Source organism: Canis lupus, chromosome 16 (assembly GCF_011100685.1).
Source record: "Canis lupus familiaris isolate Mischka breed German Shepherd chromosome 16, alternate assembly UU_Cfam_GSD_1.0, whole genome shotgun sequence".
Classification (NCBI taxonomy): Eukaryota; Metazoa; Chordata; class Mammalia; order Carnivora; family Canidae; genus Canis; species Canis lupus.
In genome coordinates this window covers 12,179,689-12,199,951 of record NC_049237.1, presented here as the reverse complement: position 1 = coordinate 12,199,951, position 20,263 = coordinate 12,179,689, and the positions used below count along the sequence as shown (strand labels likewise).

Below are 20,263 nucleotides of genomic sequence, written 5' to 3'. Positions count from 1 at the left end.
AGTCTAGATGCCAGTCTCAACTCAAGACCCCTGGAGCCCAGACATCAGTGGTCTTTCTTGACTGGGGTAGGGGCTCAAGTGCTCCCCTCTGAGGCTCTTTACAAAAAAAGAAGCAGAAAGCTTCCTTTTGCTGGTATGCAAGGAGGAAGGACGTGGGAGGGCAGAGAAGAAGCTGAAGAGTTCAGGGTCAGGGCCCTAGCAGCTGTTGCACTCTGGAATTTCTGCTGCTTCGAGATCAGGAGAAGCTGTTAGCCTCTTTTTTTTTTTTTTTTTTTTTTCCCCAGAAGGGACACATGGCTGAGGTTACCTTTGTTTTCTTGAATTCGCAAAATGCTAGAATGGCACCCCCAGGTGTGCAGCTATACCAGTCAGAAATGATCCCCAGGCTAAAAGCAAAGTGACTGGAGAAGTGACTCCAGAAAACCAGTTCTTCTTGACTCCCAAGGCAGGTGCAATTATGGACAGTCCAGGTTCCCTTGAGGTTATCTTGCCATTGTAGGATGGGCGACAGCGACCCATCTCTCTAAACACGTCTTAAAGACCCGCCCCAGTGGAGACCCGCTCCATTCGGGCCTCATTCTCGTGATGATTTTGAAACTCAGAATGAACCAGACCACACTGTGTGATGTCTGGGTGGCAAATAGTAAAGAGGTTGAAAAATAATAAACAGCGGAGGAAATCAACATCCACCACTAAACCCCCAGACCACTTCAAATTCCTTGGTGAGATAATCTGACATGACAAAGATTCCACTGAGCCTAGTAAAGTCAATCATGACATTTTTATTACACCAAAAGTGATTAATTGTTAAATAAAATTAGGTAAGGTGAGCAACACAGTTAAGACCAGTAGTTCTCCCTCAGGACTTTATCCATTTTTCAGATGAAGAAAACATTTTCCAGAATACTGTGCTTGAGAAATACAAGGCAGGTTCCACTTAGATGAGGTATCTAAAGTAGTCAAACTCTTAGAAACAGAAAGGAGAAAGGCAGTTGCCAGGCACTGCGGGGCAGAGGGGAAGGGGGGATGGTTCCAGAAGTATTATTTTTCTTTTTTTTTTTTGCAAGATGAAAAGTTCTAGAGATCTGTCCGAGTGTTTCCATACCTCACACGTAGACATTCGGATGGAAAATCGCGCGTTGTGTTGGTGACCACAACTAAAAACACGTAAGACATTAAAAAGGGGTTAGGAGACTAAGGGACGCCATGTAGACATTTGACAAGCATTTCATTTGAGACCAGTTCACCTGTAGAAACATATTCTGGCTGATTTATCACTGAAGTGATTCTCTTTTAGACTCAAGATGATAGATGACAGAGCAATGGAAGTTTCAGAAAAACATTGATGTTTTTCAATGTCTCTTGAGTGACACCAGAGGTGGCCATGAGGATTCCAACCCTGGAAGAAGTTTCAGAATTTTTAGATCCTAAAAGTCCCCGGTGGTATAGAAATGGCAATGCCCGCCACAGACACCACACCCCCAATTATTCGGTCTATGAGTACATAGGGCAAAACGTGACCTGGTTGTGATCATGGTGTTTACAGTGTGGTATTAATGAGGCAAAAATGGGACAGTCCGTTTCTGTCTGGTCTATTACTTCACTGTTCCTTGAGCAAAAGGTCGGGTCGTGGGGTGGTCGTGGCGAGCGATATATTTGATTTTGCACTCAAATAAAGTTATTGTTATAAAATTTCTTGTGGGTAAACGATCACTTTGTGATCAGCCTAAAATAGTAATTAATAGTGTCATCCAGTTACTGAAAATGAAATTTTCATTTGCCTTTCAAAAGGTCATGCCCTTCTTGTTTCTTTTTTTTTTTTCAATCATTGACTGCCACGTAAATATGGGCCCCAATTTATGACTACACAAGTGCCTTTAATTTTTTGCTGCTGGGTGAATGAACTACCATTTGATCACTGGTCCTAGGGACCATCCTCCCATTCATGGATCTCCTACCTGTCAAAGCAGCCATGTATATCATAACATGGTAGCCAGGGACTACAGGGTGGTCTTCCCACCCAGTGACTGGAAGAAAGCGCTCAGATCTATCCTGATGGGGGTGGGGCCCTGGGGTGGGATACAAGGCTCTGATGTCAGGTTATTGCACAATGTCGAAGGGTTGTGGCCTCTGCTCACCTACCTCCTCCCCATCCCACATCTAGGGAAAGTGCAAATAGTGAAGGCAGGCCATGAGGCTAATCTGCCTCTTGGGAAATCCTGACCCTGTACATTGACCTTTGTTTGAGTTACACAGTGATACCTAAAGGGGGTGGAAAGACAATGGGTGTCAGAGTGCAGGCAGGCAGAGTTCGAGTGAGCAAAAGTCAACCAACAGAGACTGGGAGATGCCTCGAAGAGGTGGATCCAAAGATAATCAGCAATGGGCCCCAAGAAAGAGCAGAAGAGACATCAAGTAAAACAAAAAGAGACCAGCTTAGTGACCGTGTGTCAAAGAGAACACATACTATTAGAGAGAAATTGAACAGAAAGCATGTATCAGAGACTAAATTTGAAGTTATTAATATACTGAGCCCAAGAACATCAGGATGTTATTTCTCCAAAGCGATCATGCAGCTTGGGCTGCTTGGCAATCATGTAGTCGAAGTTTTTAAGAAGTCCAGAGCAGCTTTAGGCATCACCAAGTGACAGTTGTTAAATACCCATTTCGGAATCAAATTTAGCCTGATAAGGTCTCATTCATTCAAAGGTTAGACCTCTTTCGGTGTTAGCCTCCCAAACCCAGCCATCAACCTAGGGGAGCCAGAAAGATCTCTGAGCTGGTGAGGAATCTGTATGAGAGCCCAGTGCTTCACTGCGAGCAGAGACCTTCATCTACTAACACTTATTTGACATCGGGTTGTAACAAGCCTAGCCATCCTGTTCTTCTACAAAAGAACAAATTGCAAAGGGCAGGCTATGTAGGCAAGAAAGAAAAAGTGCACTCTTACAGTCTCACAGTGAAGAAGGTGACAGAGGAGCTCCCATACACGCAGAGTTAGCAAAGCCTGGGGCCTTCCAGGGCTGGTTGGGACAGTCCAACAGACCCCTCGGTCCTGCTTTCCTCTCTGTAATAGCTCACGGTTCCCTCAGTGATCATGGACATTTCAGAAGCAGAGCCCTCTTAGAGGTGTTTTATCCAACTCCATCAGGATTCTTCAAGATAACTAAATAAAAGCTTAAGGTGTTTCGTATGTGTAGTTTAAAAAGGTACCAGGTCAATATTGCTAGAAGGAAAGTTTTGGCATTTGAGAGGGGAAATTCCATCATCCGAAATATCTTTATTTGGAGCATCTCATTTTCTGATGGTGCTAAATAATTTCAAGCGTTTGGCTAGGCATGGCCGTTGGTGCCACCTCCTCATTAGGGGGACCCTCTGTGCACTAGCTTGCTTTCTCTGTTGAGAAGACAAGAGCCAGGGCATGACTGTTGGCTTTCTGCTTCTCCCCAGGAAGGCAGCCCCCTTCCTGTTTCTCCTCTGTGTTAGCTCAGCTTTCAGAGAAGAAGAATCAAGACATATAGGTCATTAAATTACTGCTTTTCTAACTGATTCTTCTTGGTGACTTTTGGAAAAGTTGAGAAGCCTATCTTTGACCAACAACGTATTTATCTGGCTATAGTTCTAGGTTGGCTTTTTTTTTTTTTTTTTTAATATTTTACCATAGAATCTTTGGAAAGATGTTTAATCAACTCACACCCCAGAGGTCTGTCCTCCATCTTCCCGCTGTGCCCAAACCTCTGTGCTGGATCCTCTAGCTCTGGCCTTGCCCTAGGGTATTTGCGGCAGTCAGTGTTGAGGCATATCCTAGACTTCCACATGACACTCAGCAAATCATTTGGCCTTTGGAGGAATCTCGAATTCCCACCCTTGCCCTTTCTTCCAGTGCAGGTCACATGGTGACATGGGTAAACGTGCTTGTCAGGGATCTACAAAGGGCAAAGAACGTGGCGCCACTTGTTTTACCTCCGCTACTCTGAGTTGGTGGCATGTGCTTTGTTGCTGGGCTCTGTAAACGGAGTAGAGAAGGAAGAGTATTTGGATTACTGTGTGTGCTGGTCCCTGTCCCGTGGTCGGGTGTGGGCCGGTCTCTCAGGGAGACCCTCTGGGGCCCGAGGACCGCATCAAGTCATGCCGCAAGGCCTGGAAGAGGCTAAGGAGGGACTGGGCCCAGATGTCCTTCTGATGCCCTTGGGACAGGGCTGTGCGGTAGGCCGTGTAGGCCAGGGTCAGCGCTGTCCTTTCAAAGTCCTCCTTCTTGAGGATGCCAGGGTGGCTGGAGAGGCTGGCGCTCAGCCGGCGGATATCCGGGATGTGCTTGGGGATCACGTCATTGCAGATGATATGGAAGTCAGCGGCCTTCCTCAAGGAGGCCAGCTCCTCGTCCTTGATGGCGATCTTCAGGTCAGGGCTGATGTCAAGTTCAGCTAGCAGGAACTGGAGAGAGAGACACGGGACGGAGAAAGACATGAAGCATTCGGGCATCGTCGAGGGCATCACTGCGATCGTTATCACAGATGTTCATTTAGGGCGGCTGCTGCCTAAAAGGTTCCAGTTCTGACCTTTCCACTGGCTGTGTCACCCCCCGGACGAGTTACTCAACTTCTCTGAGCCTCATTTTCCTCCTCTGTGAAATGATTAGTGACCATACTTCCCTGGGATATTGAGAGAAGTAAGACAAGTACGGACGACGTCTAGTACCGTGCCAGGCACAAAGCCACTGTTTCAGTGACTGCTCATTGTCACCAGTGGTCTGGACCACCGCGCCAGCCCCTGCTTCCCTGCCTCCCTCCCTCACATCCACCAAAGATCTCCTAAAGCATGAACTGACTATTTTGGGTAATCCAAGATCAGAAGTTGAATTCGAAGGATGCAGAGAATGGTGCTAGGAATGAAGTGGGATTCAGAGATCTGGCCACATTTTTCACCTGTTCTTGAAGAGCAGCACAGAGCCTGCCACATGGGTCCCCCACTCTGTACCAGACTCATACCAGGAACTTAATAAATGCCTCTTGGATTCCGAGTTCTAACTTTCCTCCCTGTCTCTGACTCCTCCTGGCACTAATCCATCCTCCATGCTACTGTCTGTTATCTTTCTAGAACAGCTCTGTTCATGTGACTCCCAAGTTCAAGACTTGACAAAGTTGGTTCCCCATGGCAGGATCTGAAATCTCCCCTCCTCCCCCTAGCTCACCGCTCGGCCGCAGTAGGCTGTCTCTTTCTGAGCCAGACAGTCCTGGTCCGTGGGGGATGTGAGAGGCCAGAGGGGAATTTCGGAGATGGCCATAGCTCCCCAGTTAACAGTTGAGGAGATTCAGGCCCAGAGAGCGATGGTAGCTTACGCAAGGTCACACAGCCGATGGGGGCCAGGGCTACAGCTCGGATCCTGAACCTGAAGCCTTATCGTGAACCAGTCCGAGCAGCTCTGGGGAGCTCCCCCGTGGTCTGCAGGCGGGGTGGGGTCTTTGCATGCAGTTATTGGGGACAGGGACACGGCTCTCCTCAGATGGTGGTGTGGCATCTCCTGACCCCCGCCCCCCCGACGGGTCCTGCCTCAAGGCCTGTGCTTGGGAATGTTGCCCTGCTCTGTTCCTTGGGTGCCTGTAGTGGCACCTCTGGGCCACATGGAAATCTCTAATTTTGCCTCCACTGAACTCCTGATGCCACCATGAGTGACCCTGTCATGGGAAGGAGGTGTGAGGACGACCTCATTCTGGGATGGACAGGATGGGATGAGCCCACCAAATCGTTTATTTTTTTTTTAATTTTTTAATTTTTTTACCAATTCATTTAGACCAGGCCCTATGGCAAGAGGCTGCTCATCCTCTCACACTTAGGCTCCTTCTCCAAGAGACCACAGAGAGGGTGCAATGCCTTTGGCGGGACTTGACCACTGTCCCATCTGCCTACCTCGTAGAGCAGTTCTACGTCGTCCAGGGAGCTCTGCAGGACGGGGTTCAACGGCATCGATGAGGATCTCTTTGGCCGGTGGGCGGCAGGGAAGAGCACGGCTGCAAGAAACAAGAGTCAGCTCTGGGGGGCCACTGCGTGCACACGGCTTCCTTGCTCCCAGCCGGCCTGGGGAGCGACTGACTCCAGGTGGTGGCGGCTGTGAAGCGGGGAGAGGTGACAGCTCTGGTGTGTCCCTGAGGGCTCCCAGGCGTGTCAGATGTTACTAGCTCAGACCAGTGACTTCAAACCTGGCTCCTCATCAGAAGCGTCCCAGAAAGCCTTGAAAAATAGGATATGTATCCCCTAAGGCATTTATGTAAAGCAAACTAAAACAGAAGTGAGCAAACCGACAACCCCTTGCCCTCCCTAATTTAACAAAGGAGTTCTCTAATACGGTCCCGCTGATCAGTGTGAAGGGCCGGTTCGTGTTTATGGACAACCCTTTTAATCAGAGGAGCAGACTTGCGGCTCTTCCCCAGGCATCTGCAAGAGCTGCCAGGAATCTGAATACAGGTGACAACGTTCAGGAAGAGAGCGGCCACCAGACCCTGACACTTGGCCCTCGGGGTGTGTGGAGCTAAACTCAGGGCTTCCCCCAAGGGCCGGCGGACTTAGAGATGCACTTGCTATGAAGTCAAGGACTTGCCAGTGTTATTCCTTGGTGACTGCATTTAGAAGTTGTAGCTGGAGGAAGATGGATGAGCCCCTGGAGGCCGGGGCCAGGGGGTGCGGGTGACGCGGGACAGGTGAAGGAGAAGACAAACTGTTACAGAGTATGGGAATGATCATGAGAAATGGCAGTCCTCTAGGATCGTGTTGGGTGGGAGCCTACAACCCCATGTACCCCATGGCCCCACCTCGTACCAGGGCACTGCGCAGAAGTGACTGGTGATCTTGCTGCCAGCTGATTTAAAAAAAAACAAAAACAAAACAAAAAAACGTGGATCTTCTTCAAGACACTTGATTGGGATCTACCAGAAGCCTGGACAGCTAGCTGTAAAAATCCACGAGAGACCTGGAGGTAAGTAGCGCCCCCCAAAGGTGTGTGAAGCACAAGCTGTGCAATCCTATGTGACAGTTCTCCTTCTCGATGATGGTGCCCTTGGAACCATCTAGAAAGAGTCCAGTGTGGTCCAGCATACTGCAGTTAAAGAAGGCAGGGCACTGCTCAAGTATTTGGGGTTTTCTATTGCAAGTGATAAAAATGCAACATCTTCGATGTAAAGGGCATTTCCTGAAAAGCTCACTGGTAGGCATCTCCCACCTCCTGGAAAAAACTGGTCAGCAAGGCGTCGTACTGCTGTAATACTGTTTACTGTGTAAGTCATTTATTATCTACACCGCGGGCTCCTCATGGGCGAGGATACAGATGGTTTCGTGTTTCTGCACCCCCAGCAGAGCCCCGCAGGCTTCCGGGGTAGTGTGCAGGTGTTGGCGACCAACAGCCAGGGAGCGGTGGGGTAACCAGCTCTGCTCCCCCAGAGCCCTTCGGGGCAAGGAGCCAATGAATCGCAGAGCAATATTTCCTAGCCCAGCAGTTTAGCAAAATTTGTTTTCTTTGCCAGAAAAGTGCCAACTTCCCATAGAACCATCGATTTTAGGGCTTGAGAAGGCCTTCGTTTCTGTTCGCTCATTGCCTCTCCCTATGGTGGCAGGTGGAGGAAGGAGGCCTCTCCTGCTCCCTGATTTGCAACCTAGATCGCACATTAGAATCACCCAAAGGGATGAAGCCTGGGTCCCAGCCGCAGAGGTTTGGGTTTAATGGAACCAGAGTGCAAATGCGACTGGAAGATTTTTTTTTTTGAAGTTTCCTAGACTTCTAACGGTGGCTTCTAGGGGCAGCCAGGGTTGAGAATCGGAGGGTGCTTGACCTGACGTCGTGCAGAAGGAGCTGCCCTGGCCGGATGCCGCTTGGAAGTTAACCCAGCGGTTCTCAATATTGACCCGGGAGCTTGGAGAATCCTGAAGGCCGAAGGCCAGCTCCCAGACCAATGCATGGGCATCTCTGGGGTGGGTGTAGGCAGCAGGACTTTTTACAGCTCCCAGGTCCTTGCAGTGGGCAGCCACTGGGTTATCCAGATCCAGGGTCATGCCACGAGGCACACCCCACACCCATCTGCAGGGGTCATCTAAGGAGACCAGGGCCATCATGTTCTTGGAGACAAATGAATAGAGGCACAAATAAGGTAGGTACTTTGACTCCACTTTCTCCTTGGTGGGAGAGGACACCAGGACCAGACCTGGTCCTAGACCAACACGTGGCCTGCTTCTTTCTGCATGCCCTTCTTTTCTTCTTACCATGAGAGGGTGGATGAAATCTCATTCTCGGGATAGGATCTGAGAGCAACTTTACTTCTTTAATTCTTCTCCTGGGATTCCATTCTTACTGTGAAATTACAAGTATTGTTCCTTTAAAAAAAAAAAAAATCCACACCCCAGCAGGTGAAGAGGCTAGGAGGGGATGAATGGCCTGTGCATGGAGCCCTTTCTGGGATGGCCGCCTTCTGGGAAGTTCTTCATGGTGAAATTGTCTCCCTGTGAACACCAACACTCCTTTAACACCCCGCCTCCCCGCCACCAAGTGGACCCTGACTCCTCAAAGAATGGGGAGGAAAATGGATGTGGATTCAAAGCTCAGCTGGATAATGAAAATGCTGTTGTTCCCAAGCGCCCTTATTCTGATTCTTTGAAAACTGGTAACACAGTTTGGGGACGATCGTAGGTGTCAGCCTCTAGACCAGGAGGCAGATCGTTGCCCCAGAAAGTGTGTGCAGGGAAGCACAGAAAGCTGACGGATGGATCCCTCCCTCCTGGTTCTCCGGCTCCACCTGCTTCCACCACCTTCTGCCGGAACTCGTCCCCATGCTGGGGCTGCTGGGACAGTGGGGCAGGCAGATGCTTTCGGACGGCGCTGGGTGTGCAAGTGCAGCCGGCCCTGGGCCCAACGTCGGAGAGGCCCGGGTCTGACTTTCTGTGAACAGGGGGAGGCCCGGAGAGTGTAAGTTCCCCTTTGCGGAGATGCTGGAGGCAGGGGTGGACACAAGGCATGTCCGGGCCACAGTGAAACATGTGGGTGAGAGGTTAAATACACAGTCCCTCCAGATGTTCTCGTCTCCGACAGCGGAGGCTGGACTCCCAGACATGCGAACGGCCCAGGCGGGAGCTGAGCAGCTCCCGGGAGCAGAGCCGTGCAGACTGGAACCAGCCCCGCTCCCCCGGGGGGCCCTTCCCTGCAACCCCGCCGCCGCTGCGGCCCCCTCTGCCCTCTGCGGCCAGGCCCCCCATTTCACATCTTGCCATCTGGCCCCCCGAAAACGTTCCTTGGGGTGGCCCGCTCCTGGGAGCAAGGGGGGACGTCTATGCTTCCCCTCCTTGACCTCGAAGTCTGCACGAGGCTGGGCTCCAAGGGAAGGCTCAGTGTATGGGTGGGGGTGGTTTTAAAGGATTTCAAAGCCAGGGACTTCTAAAAAGCCTAAAGAAAGCCAAACCAGCCACGGAGACCCTTCAGGCTTTGCTGAGCTTTCCCCTGGCCTGCTCTCTGCGGGGGTCCCTGCAAGTCCTGCTGCCTGTGCACTGTGGGCGATCAGTGACCTGCTCCGGGCAGCATGATCTTCAGCAGGCTGATGGCAGGGAGTCTTGAGTGCTCCCCACGGATGGCCATTAGCCACGCAGCTTCTCTGAGAGAAGGGGGGTAGTGGGGCGCAGTGTGCGAGGCCAGAGGCTGGAGAGGGACCCACTTGCTAAAAGTCATGCACATGCACTGAGATAGTCCGGGAACCGGATCCAGAGATTGCAGGGTCCTCTGTTATGGCAGGTCGTGTCCAGCTCTTCTGCTGGGACATGCATTCGGACCGCAGGCCGAAGTGGTCACAATGGGAAGCTCAGCTGCCATGGCAGCTCGTGAGCCCACTCCTAGCTGCACAGCGTGCTGTCAGGTGGGTACTAACGTGCCTTTTCATAGATGAAGAAACGTGGAGGTTAAGAAACTGGCCCTAGGCCACCCGATTTGTTTGCTGTAGCTCTGAGATTAAATCGAGACCTGTAGGCTCCCAAAGCCTATCTCCCTGATAGGGACGGAGGACAATGCTATCTTCCCGCAGGTGTGGCGCCTGAAGACTGGGCTCAGGGAAGATAATGTAGTTCATTATGGATGAAGGCATTTGGTATAAAACATATTCTGAAATGAATCACATGTGATTTTTTTTTTTTTGAGTGAAAGAGTGTGTGTGAGCGCAGGGAGGGGCAGGGCAGGGGCAGGGGCAGTCCTCAAGCAGACTCCCTGCTGAGCATGGAGCCCAATGCAGGGCTCGACCTCACGACCCTGAGATCTCGACCTGAGCTGCAATCAAGAGTCGAATGCTTAACCAACTGAGCCACCCAGGCGCCCCATCATTCTATTCTTTTTTTTTTAATATTTTATTTATGTATTCATGAGACACACACACACACACACACACACACAAACACAGAGGCAGAGACACAGGCAGAGGGAGAAGCAGGCTCCATGCAGGGAGCCCGACATGGGACTCGATCCCGGGACTCCGGAATCATGCCCTGGACCGAAGGCAGACACTTAACCACAGGGCCACCTGGGGATCCCCAATCATCCTATTCTTAATACAACTAAAGTGATTCTGTGAAAACATAGGTCAGATGCTTCACTCATTGTCCAGAACCTTCAATGGCTTTCCATCTCACTCAGTGTGAAAGCCAAAGATCTTCAAATGGCTACCAGGTGCTATGTGACTTGACTTCTTACTACCTCTCCGAGCCTGTTATTCCCCACCGGCTCCTGCCACCCTAGCCACAGGCCGCTTCCTTGAGCATTACCAGGCATGCTTCTGCTGCAGGGCCTTTGCACCTCTGTTTCTCCTGCCTGGACTACTTTCTCCAGCAGTCGCTTACTCCATGTCTCCTCCAGGCCATCAGTCACGCCCTCAGGGACACCCTCCCTGACTTCTCTATTTGAAAATATAATCCTGCATACTCTGTCTCTCATATAGTGTCATCCAGCACACCAGAGGTCTTACTTATATACGTGTTTATGTCAGTTTCCCTTACTAGGATGTCAGCTCCCTGAGGTCATGGGATCCTGTCTGTTTTTTTGTTTTTTTCTTAAAGATTTTATTTATTTATTCATGAGAGACACACAGAGACACAGGCAGAGGAAGAAGCAGGCTCCACGCATGGAGCCTGACGCAGGACTCGACCCTGGGACCCAGGATCAAACCCCGGGCCGAAGGCAGGAGCCAAACCGGTGAGCCACCCAGGGATCCCAGGATCCTGTCTGTTTTGCTCGATACTGTATTCCCGGCACATAGCATCCTGCCCATGACTATTGAAGGATTAGATGATCCCATAGAAACACATTAACTACCCTTGTCACTAAACTCCACCCTTTTCAAACAGAGTGCTTTACTAAATCCTTCTCTCCGGGGTGGGGGGGGGGGCTCCCTCCCTTTTTTTAAAAGCTGGGTGTGGAGCCCTATATGGGGCTTGAATTCGCAACCCTGAGATCAAGACCTGAGCTGAGATCAAGAGTTGGGGGCTTAACTGACTGGGCCACCCAGACGCCCCTCAATTCTTCTCTATCTAACAAGTTGATTCTAGAACTTATTTGCAGTTCCAAGTGCTGGCTAATTATCAAAATATAGATAAGGTCTGTCTCTGCCATCCCCTCCCTTTATCTCCCAGGAGCCTGTATTCCTCCCTAGGAGAAACTACTTTTTTTTTTTTTTTTAGAAGATTTTATTTATCTATTTATTCATGAGAGACACAGGGAAAGAGGCAGAGACACAGGCAGAGGGAGAGGCAGGCTCCATGCAGGGAGCCCCATGTGGGACTCGATCCCACACCCCTGGGCCAAAGGCAGACGCTCAACTGCTGAGCCACCCAGGTACCCCGAGAAGCTACTTTTAATGATCTCAATCAAAGGCCGGCAGCTGTCTCCCCTACACTTTAGCCATCCAAGTCTTCTTGCCCAGACATATGGACAAAAGTCTCCCTAAGTGGAAGGGCCTATCTTTGCTTTGCAGCCTGACCTTCTTGTCGACTTTCTGTAATCTGGGGATAAAAATCTTCCTCCCCCAAATCCTCCAAATATGTCTAATAGAACAGAATGGCATTAAGCCTAACCATGGCTCCCACGTAACTGTACACAGCATTTGTACCAAAGAGCTTGCTGGAAGGGATTCAGGCTGCACACCGTATCAGCCCAAACCCAATGATATTTTCAACGAATCCCTTGAAGCGACTCAATGGAAATGGCAATGGGCGTGGAAAGGAAAAACTTCCTTTATGAAAGATCTTGGGTGGGGATGCCCACCCTCTCCAGGGTGGTGAGGGAGGGCAGCCAGACCCTGATGCCCCAGACATGGGTTGGCTGCCAAAAATCCATCTGTCGCCTTCGAGTTGAGTGATCTGGGCTCATGGATTGCTTGCCCATCCTCTACCTTCCTACCTGCGGATGCTCAGAGGAGCGCCTGCCCCATGGAGGCACCGCGGCCGTGGAGGGGGGCGGGGGTGCGCTCAGCTACGTCCTGTTAGTCAGTCAATACCTGTTGAATACAGATCCACCAATCACAGGCCCTGCCCCTCGTGGAGTGTTCATGACTGGAAACACACACAGCACTAAAAGGGACTCCTGACAAAGACAATCCACCTGCTAACTGAAGGGCCATTCTTCCCTATGAACCTGCTTTTAAAAAGAACAATTTACATGTGTTTAATAAAAACGCTTATTTATAGTATTTAATACATATCTTTCTTTTTTCTTTCTCTTTCCTTCTTTCTTTCTTTCTTTCTTTCTTTCTTTCTTTCTTTCTTTCTTTCTTTCATTCTTTCTTTCTTTCAGACTGGTTAGTTCCCATCAGCCCCCCAAAGGGCACGCTGGCAGGACCTGGGGGCTTGGGCCAGATGTGTCCAGCTTCCGGGCTGGCCTCACTAACCACAGGTGAGTCATCTGGGTCTCGGTCCAGCTGGTGGGGCTGGCATGGAAAGCTGCCTCCCAGGGCGGAATCCTAGAGAGCACTTGTAGGGAGAGGCTGTCCTGACAGCAGGGTGTGTTCCTTTTGGGGTTATTTCTACATTTCCACTTGGGGCAGGGGGTGGGAGAGGGTGGAGGCCTGATTGCTGGTGCAGGGATGGGGTGGGTGGTGGTGGTGGTGCCGGAGAGGGGTCCAGGGCGGGGGGAGAGGGGGAGGTGTTGTAGGAAGAGGAGGAGGACCTCGCAGGGAGAGGTCGTCCTCAGGCTGTATGGACAGGGAATTCCGCTAAATTAGGCCTGGCGCTGGGGTGGGGGTGGGGGTAAGGATGAAGGCGAAAGGAACAGTTAAGTACATTTGGAAAAGTTGTTTTTTTACTTGGGTGTGACTCCCATTCCATCTTTCAAAAACGGCAGTTGGGTATTCCTTTTATAATTAGGAAAAAATGTCAAAAATGAAAAAAAAAGTCAACTACGTGGAAGACTTCTGATGATGGTTGGAGGGACTCTATCACTTGTTGACTCCAAGCCCTGCGGGAACCGCTAATCCAGCGCTTAACAAAGCTGCCCCCTCATGGCCTCTGGTCCAGCTGTGCAGGCTTCCTGTCTCTAGATAGATTTGATATTATTATTTAGGAGCAGACCTTCCCCGGGGAGGGGGGCGGGTACAGCACTGGCTCCCAGGACGTTGCTGATAGAACCTTCTGTTGAAGGAGAGCCTCAAACTTTCTTCAAGGAAAACTTGCCATTGGTTTATGTGGTAGGTGATCACTCACATTTATCAGCTGCTTCACCACTTGCAAAGCGTGTTATTCACATTTTGGATATGACCTTCACCATGCGCAGCGAAGATAAGCTTTGATAGGTTAATATGTGACCTGTTAGTGAATCAAAGCTCAGAGAGGTTAAGAGACTTGCCAGACATCACACAGCTAATTAGAGGCAGGGCTTAAATCTGAGTTCCTTGCAGGATTGCCCATGACGTGGCTTTGGTATTTGCAAGCCTTGTTATAAAGCGAATTATCTCATTTGGCTTTCTAACGGCCTCTGCATTGGGGGGCGGGGGGGATATTATCCTCTTTTTCTAATAGACAGAATAGGAAAGGGCCCCAGTAGCACACAGGGTAAGTGGCCTAAGGTAATGCCAAGGTCTCGTTGCTTTCCCAAGTGTTGCCTCTAAAGTCTGTGCACATCAGGAGCAGAGAAGGGATGTGTGGGTGATATGACCAGAAAAAAAGGAAAATGCTCCATTAATGATTTGCCTCTAAGTAGCAATCATTTCACAGCTCAGCTAAGAGAATTGGCAAGTCCCTGATCTCAAGCCTAAAAATGAGGGAATAGAATCCGAATCAATGCAGCGCCGTTTGCTCCCCACCCGTGTCAGATCCGTTTGCTCTGTGCTGCTCGGTTCCAGTTCCGCACTGGCTGCTCCTTCCTTCCCCAACACTCTCCTGGAGAACGTGGAGCCTCAGCCCCCCACCCCCACCCCTCCCGCCAGGCCAGTCCTCATCCTGTTTTGGATTTCTAGAAACACCTAGGAGCCTGACTTCTTTTTCGGGTGCTTTTGAGGAGAGAGACCTCAGTTGACTTTAGGCAGTGGGGAGGGTTGGTGAGCTCTGCACAGAGAGGTCCACACTCCTGCTCCCTCAGTCCCCAGCAGTGATCAAGTCTAATTGGCTGGACGTGCTAACTGGAGCCTGTATTCCAACTGGAGCCAGTCCGGGGCATAGGAAAAAGATGCCACATGGTCCCAAGGGAAAGGAAGTTGTCCATGAGGGAACAGCCTCGCCGGGCTCCCTCCTTTCCAGGTGGACCCAGGGGCCGGTGGGTGGCAGTAGCAGTCCGGTATGCACGTCAACGCCAAAGGGTTACTCTTCCTCTCCTGCCCCTGGGCCAGCTCTCCCCAGCTGGAAGGGTGTCGTCCACCCCAGCTCGGAAGCAGCATGGAGACCTCCATGTGGACAGCCAATGCCCAGCGTCCCTTGTTGGGGTCCCCCGGGTAGCAGGCCTTTTGCACTGCAGCACCCAGAGTCCCTCGATGCCAGCATCAGGTACCTGCCCTTGATATGCCCTGCCTGGCTGCAGCTGCTGGGTGAGGGGCGCGGGGGCTCGAGGGAGTCTGCTCAATCTTCTTTGAGGCAAAGAGGTCAGAAGGGGATGCCCTCTGCTTTCTTCACCTCGACCAGGTGCCCTCAGTGGCTTTGATATTTTGCAGTGTCCCATCCATCCTCATCAGCTTCTAGCACCTTCTAACACATCAGGAAGCATAAAGCAATTGGCAGAGGGGGGATAAAAGGGAGGAGGAGTGCAGGGCTTCTAATTTCCTTTTGCCAACTTACTCTTTCCCCCTCAAATTCCCAATTGTATTTAAGAAAAGAATAATGAACATCAAACAAACAAACAAACACAAAGCCACTTACCCCTGCTCCACCTGTGGGACACAGTGGCCTGGGCATCGTAACACAACAGCAGAAGCAGCAACGTCTTCCAACACATCTTTTCGTCCAAAAAGGTGAAAAACTGTCCGCAAACCCAATGGGACTTCCGGAGCTACAGGTATGCCCCTACTGGTCCTCCCAGTGTGAGGATACAGTTCTTACCCCCTTCCCTCTGCAGAGGTGCACAGATGCCCTCTCCTGCCCCAGAAGGGTGGGAGAATAATGAACATCAAACAAGGGGGGGTCGGGGGGTTGGGACAGGAATTGGGACCTCTGCTAATTCGACTCTCTCCGGGATTGGGGACTGGGCTTCCACAGAGAGACGCTGTTTTTGAGCACATCTGGAGTGACTCACGGGGCATGTGATCTCCTTGGCAGTGGGGTGGATAAATATAATTTCTGTACTTGAGTTCCATGTGTTGGATGGACCCACTGGAATTTTTCTTTAACAAACAGACTCGTGGAACTTGTTAGAGAGCCCGGCAGAGAGCTGGCTGCTGTCCCCGTCCACACACACACACACACACACACACACACACACACACAGCAGAGCCAGGGGCGAGGGCTGCAGGAAGAGCTGGGAGGCTTGGTTGACAGACACTGGGGCTGCCGGGCCAGAGTTGCCTTCAGGACAGCAGAGTCATTGTGGTGTCTGGGCTGAGCGTCACTTGTGGCTCTTCCGTGGAGTTGGTGCCTCGGGTCAGCTCCGGGAGCCTTCCCCACCCAGCTGGTGGCTGGATGGGGAGTCAGCAGTGGTGAGGAGTAGAAGCAGAGCAGGGCTGTGGCGCCCAGGTATGGTGTATGCAGCCAATGACCCAGGGACCTACAGTGATCCATGACACATCCATGACAGCCCGATTTTTGGACTGTGTCTAGCTGGGTCCAGGACCAACCCCTTTGATTCCCCCAAGCAAAATGGTAGAGTTTTTCCATGATCTTTTTTTTTTGGGGGGGGTACTTAATTAATTAACTTTTATTGAGGTATAATTGACATGTAACACTGTGTACGGTGTTCAATTTGGCGCACTTACATATTGCAATATGATGACCACTGTAGTGTTAGCTAACGCCTCTCTCGTGTCACCTGATTATTATTTCTTTTTTGTGGCGAGAATATTGGAGCTCCATGGTCATTTTTAAAGTACTGCCATAGACAGACAGACATCGTGGTTTTTTGTCTCATGCCACTTCTTCACCTTCTCTGAAATTCTAGATGTGTAATGCTAGAGCTTCAAGGACATTTCTGGATGACTTGGCCATGTGGGTTTCCAACCTGGGGAGGAGGTGTCCGGTGTGAATGGGTCCTTGGGGGAGACCTCAAGGTCTCTCTGCTTTGATCAGAACATCATTTATGTTTTAAGATTTTATTTATTTGAGAAACAGAGAAAGAGCACGAGCAGTGTGGAGGAAGAAGCAAACTCCCCTCCGAGCAGGGAACCCCATATGGGGCTTGATCCCAGGACCCTAGGATCATGACTGAGCCAAAGGCAGACTCTCAACCAACTGAACCACCCAGGCACCCGCAGAGCTCCTTTTTAAAATTTGTTATAAAAAGTTGCCTGAAAAACAAACTTGGCTATAAGATGTGAAAACCCCTGATCTTACTAATATTAACAATAGCCTTTGGTGCTTAATTTGTTTCAGGCACTGTGCTAGGTCCTCTCCTTATCTTGATTGATTTAATGCTGGCAGCAAGCTATGAGGACAATACAGGACTGCACTCCTGTCCTGTAGACATATAATGTGAGTCCCAAATGTAATTTAACATTTTCTGGTAGGCCGGTTAAAAAAAGGAAAAAGAAACAGTATTGCAACCATCATAACAATACATTTTATTTGACCCAATATATCTAAAATATAAGCTCATATATGTCATCAATATAAATATCAACAGGATATTTTCTTTCAAACCAAGTCTTTGAAATCCAATGTGTATTCCCCACAGCACATGTTGGTTCAGACCAGCCACATTTTAAGTAGTCAACAGCCACATGTGACCAGCGGCTACTGGTCAGAGCAAAGCTAGAAGGCAAGAGGGCAGGTTCTGGAGCCAGATCAACACAATAAATTTAATTAGCATTTATTACCTCATAAAAGATTTATTGTCTTAGAACTGTCACATGTACAATCAAGTTCTATTAGTCGTACTAACCGTGATGTACATCACATCCCCAGGACACATTTATCTTATAACTGGAAGTTTGTACCTTTGACTCACCTCCACCCATTTCTTCTACCTCTGGCAACCACCAGTCTGCTCTCCGTTTCTTTAAGTTTGTTTTTTTTTTAGATTCCACATATAAATGAGACCATATGGTATTTGTCTTTCTCTATCTGGCTTATTTCATTTGGCATAGTGCCCTCAAGTTCCATCCATATTGTTGCAAATGGTGTGATTTCCTTCTTTCCTATGGCTGAAAATATTCCGGTGTGTGTGTGTGTGTGTGTGTTTGTGTTTGTGTATACACAAACCACATCTTCTTTTCCATTCATCTGCGGTGGACACTAGGTTGTTTCCATGTCTTGACTATTGTAAATAATGCTGCAATGCACATGGGATGCAGATGTCAGCTTTAGATAGGGATTTCATTTCCTATATACACCCAGAAATGGCATCATTGGGTCATATGATAATTCTATTATAAATTTTTTGAGAACCCCCTATACTATTTCCTACAGTGGCTGCACCAGTTTACATTCTCACCCACAGCGCTCAAGGGTTCCCTTTTCCCCACATCCTCACCCGCACTTGTAACTGCTCGTCATTTTGCTGATAGCCAGCCTAACAGGTGAGGTGATGTCTTATTGTGGTTTTGATTTGGTGGTGACATGTAACATTGTGTACAATGTGGTGATTCGATTTGGCGCACTTACATACTGCAATATGATGACCACTGTAGCGTTAGCTAACACCTCTATCATGTCACATGATTGTCGTTTCTTTCTTGTGACGAGAACACTGGATGTCCTTGATCATTTTTAAAGTACTGCCATAGACAGACACCGTGGTTTTTGTCTCGTATCACTTCTTCACCTTCTCTGAAATCTATAATTTCAGAGAAAGTAATGAGTGTAGTTGAGGGCCTTTTCGTATACGTGTTGGTATGTCTTCTTCAGAAAAATGTTCAGTTCCTCTGCCTGTTTTTTAAATCAGATTGTTTGTTTTTTTGCTGTTGGGTTGTATGAGTTCTTTTTTTGGGGGGTATGAGTTCTTTATATGTATTGGATACTAATCCCTTATCAGATATATGATTGGCAAGTAATTTCTCCCATTCTGTAGGTTGTCTTTTAATTTTGCTTTGGTTTCCTTTGCTATTCAATGTACTTCCTTTTTAAATCTACAAAGATAGCCCAAAGGACCTAGCACGGGACTGGGCACTCTAGCTTCCCATGGAATATTTGTTGACTGATGAGGAAACAGAGAAAGCTCCAGCTCCCCCTGTTCTCTTGCCAACACTTCCACGAGTGAGACAGTACTGGGGAGGGAAGATGGACATGACTGCCTGGCCACATGGAAACCAGGGCCAGAAATGATACTCTTGGCTTCTGGTCCTAGACTTTTTCATTTGTAGGCTCAAATCACCAAACTGTTACCTACTAATTCCTAAACTGGATTGAGGATTGGCTTTTGGATTTGGGTTGGGAATGAATGTATTTGTAACTAATTTCAGTTCATACGATGATGAACTAGGCCTTCTCTCCCACTGCTACAACTTGGCAGCAGGAGGGAAATGCTTCATTTCTTTGGGAGCCTCATTGAAGCCTGGCCAGGAAAACCCTGGCCTAATGCACTGATTCCCCCCCTCCCCCGCTCTCCTGATTTTTCTTGTTCATGCTGCAATTCTGCACATGCCAGGTAGGACTGGCAAGCAAATGGAAACATTGCCTTATGTGACAATACAGTAAACCCACAACAATGGAGCTTCACGGAGTTACTGCTTATGTAAAGAACACTTAGGGGTTGGGGAGGATGTGCTACTTAAGGTAACAGTTTTCAAGGACATTCTTGCCTCTGAACTCCCGGTGCATGTAACCTGTGTACCTCTTGTCAGCACCAGATGCTTTACAGCTTAGTTACCCTGACCATTTACTGAATTCTGATCACACATTTTATTTCATTCAGCTTTTATAGCAATTCTGTTCAGTGGAGACTATTATTAAAATAGAACCCATTTTACATATGACAAATAGAAATCTAGAAAAGATAAAGAGCTAGGGTCACACAACTATGAAGTGGTGAGTACTCCCATAGCCTACCTAGCAGGGGCTGAGATAAAAACATGGCACCAGTAAAGCAGCTTCTACACGTTGGAAGCATGTTGTGGCCGAGGGACTGCTGGGCTGGGCCCAGGTAATATGGAGTAATGGGTGGGGAGGATTCTGTTCATTTTGAGGGCTCCAGCACAGAAGCGACACGGTCAACACCCATTTGTTTTGTTGTTCACTCCTTCATCTGTGTAGTCTGTGTAGTCTTTTTTTTTTTTTTAAAGATTTTATTTATTTGTTCATGAGAGACACACAGAGAGAGGCAGAGACACGGGCAGAAGGAGAAGCAGGCTCCCTGAGGGGAACCTGACGTGGAAGGATCACACCCTGAGCCAAAAGCAGATGCCCAACCACTGAGCCACCCAGCTGTCCCATTTGTGTAGTCTTTGAACATCAACTCCATGCCAGGCAGTAGGCATACCAAACCAAAGGAGACATGGTCCCTGGCATCAAGGATCTTTATTCTAATCAGGGAAATAGACACCCCATAGGTATTTAGAACATGCGATGTTAGAGTTAATGAGGGACGATCCTATGGTAGTAAATGAGAGGGGAGGGTTATCTGGGAAGGCTTCTTGGAGGAGCTGACACCTGAAATAGTATGGGTTTGATTTACTTAGGTTGTGGG

The 20,263-nt window shown here is 49.1% G+C and overlaps 1 protein-coding gene across 1 annotated transcript; it reads right to left on the bottom strand.

Moving 5' to 3' along the window:
- Window positions 1–762: 762 nt before the first annotated feature.
- Window positions 763–15,717, bottom strand: FAM180A (family with sequence similarity 180 member A). The gene is made up of 3 exons (XM_038559448.1): window positions 15,352–15,717; window positions 5,908–6,008; window positions 763–4,434 (listed from the first exon to the last, which is right to left on the bottom strand). Exons 1-3 carry the CDS (start codon window positions 15,425–15,427, stop codon window positions 4,090–4,092), a joined length of 522 nt encoding a protein of 173 aa, XP_038415376.1. The 5' UTR covers window positions 15,428–15,717; the 3' UTR covers window positions 763–4,089.
- Window positions 15,718–20,263: the final 4,546 nt, after the last annotated feature.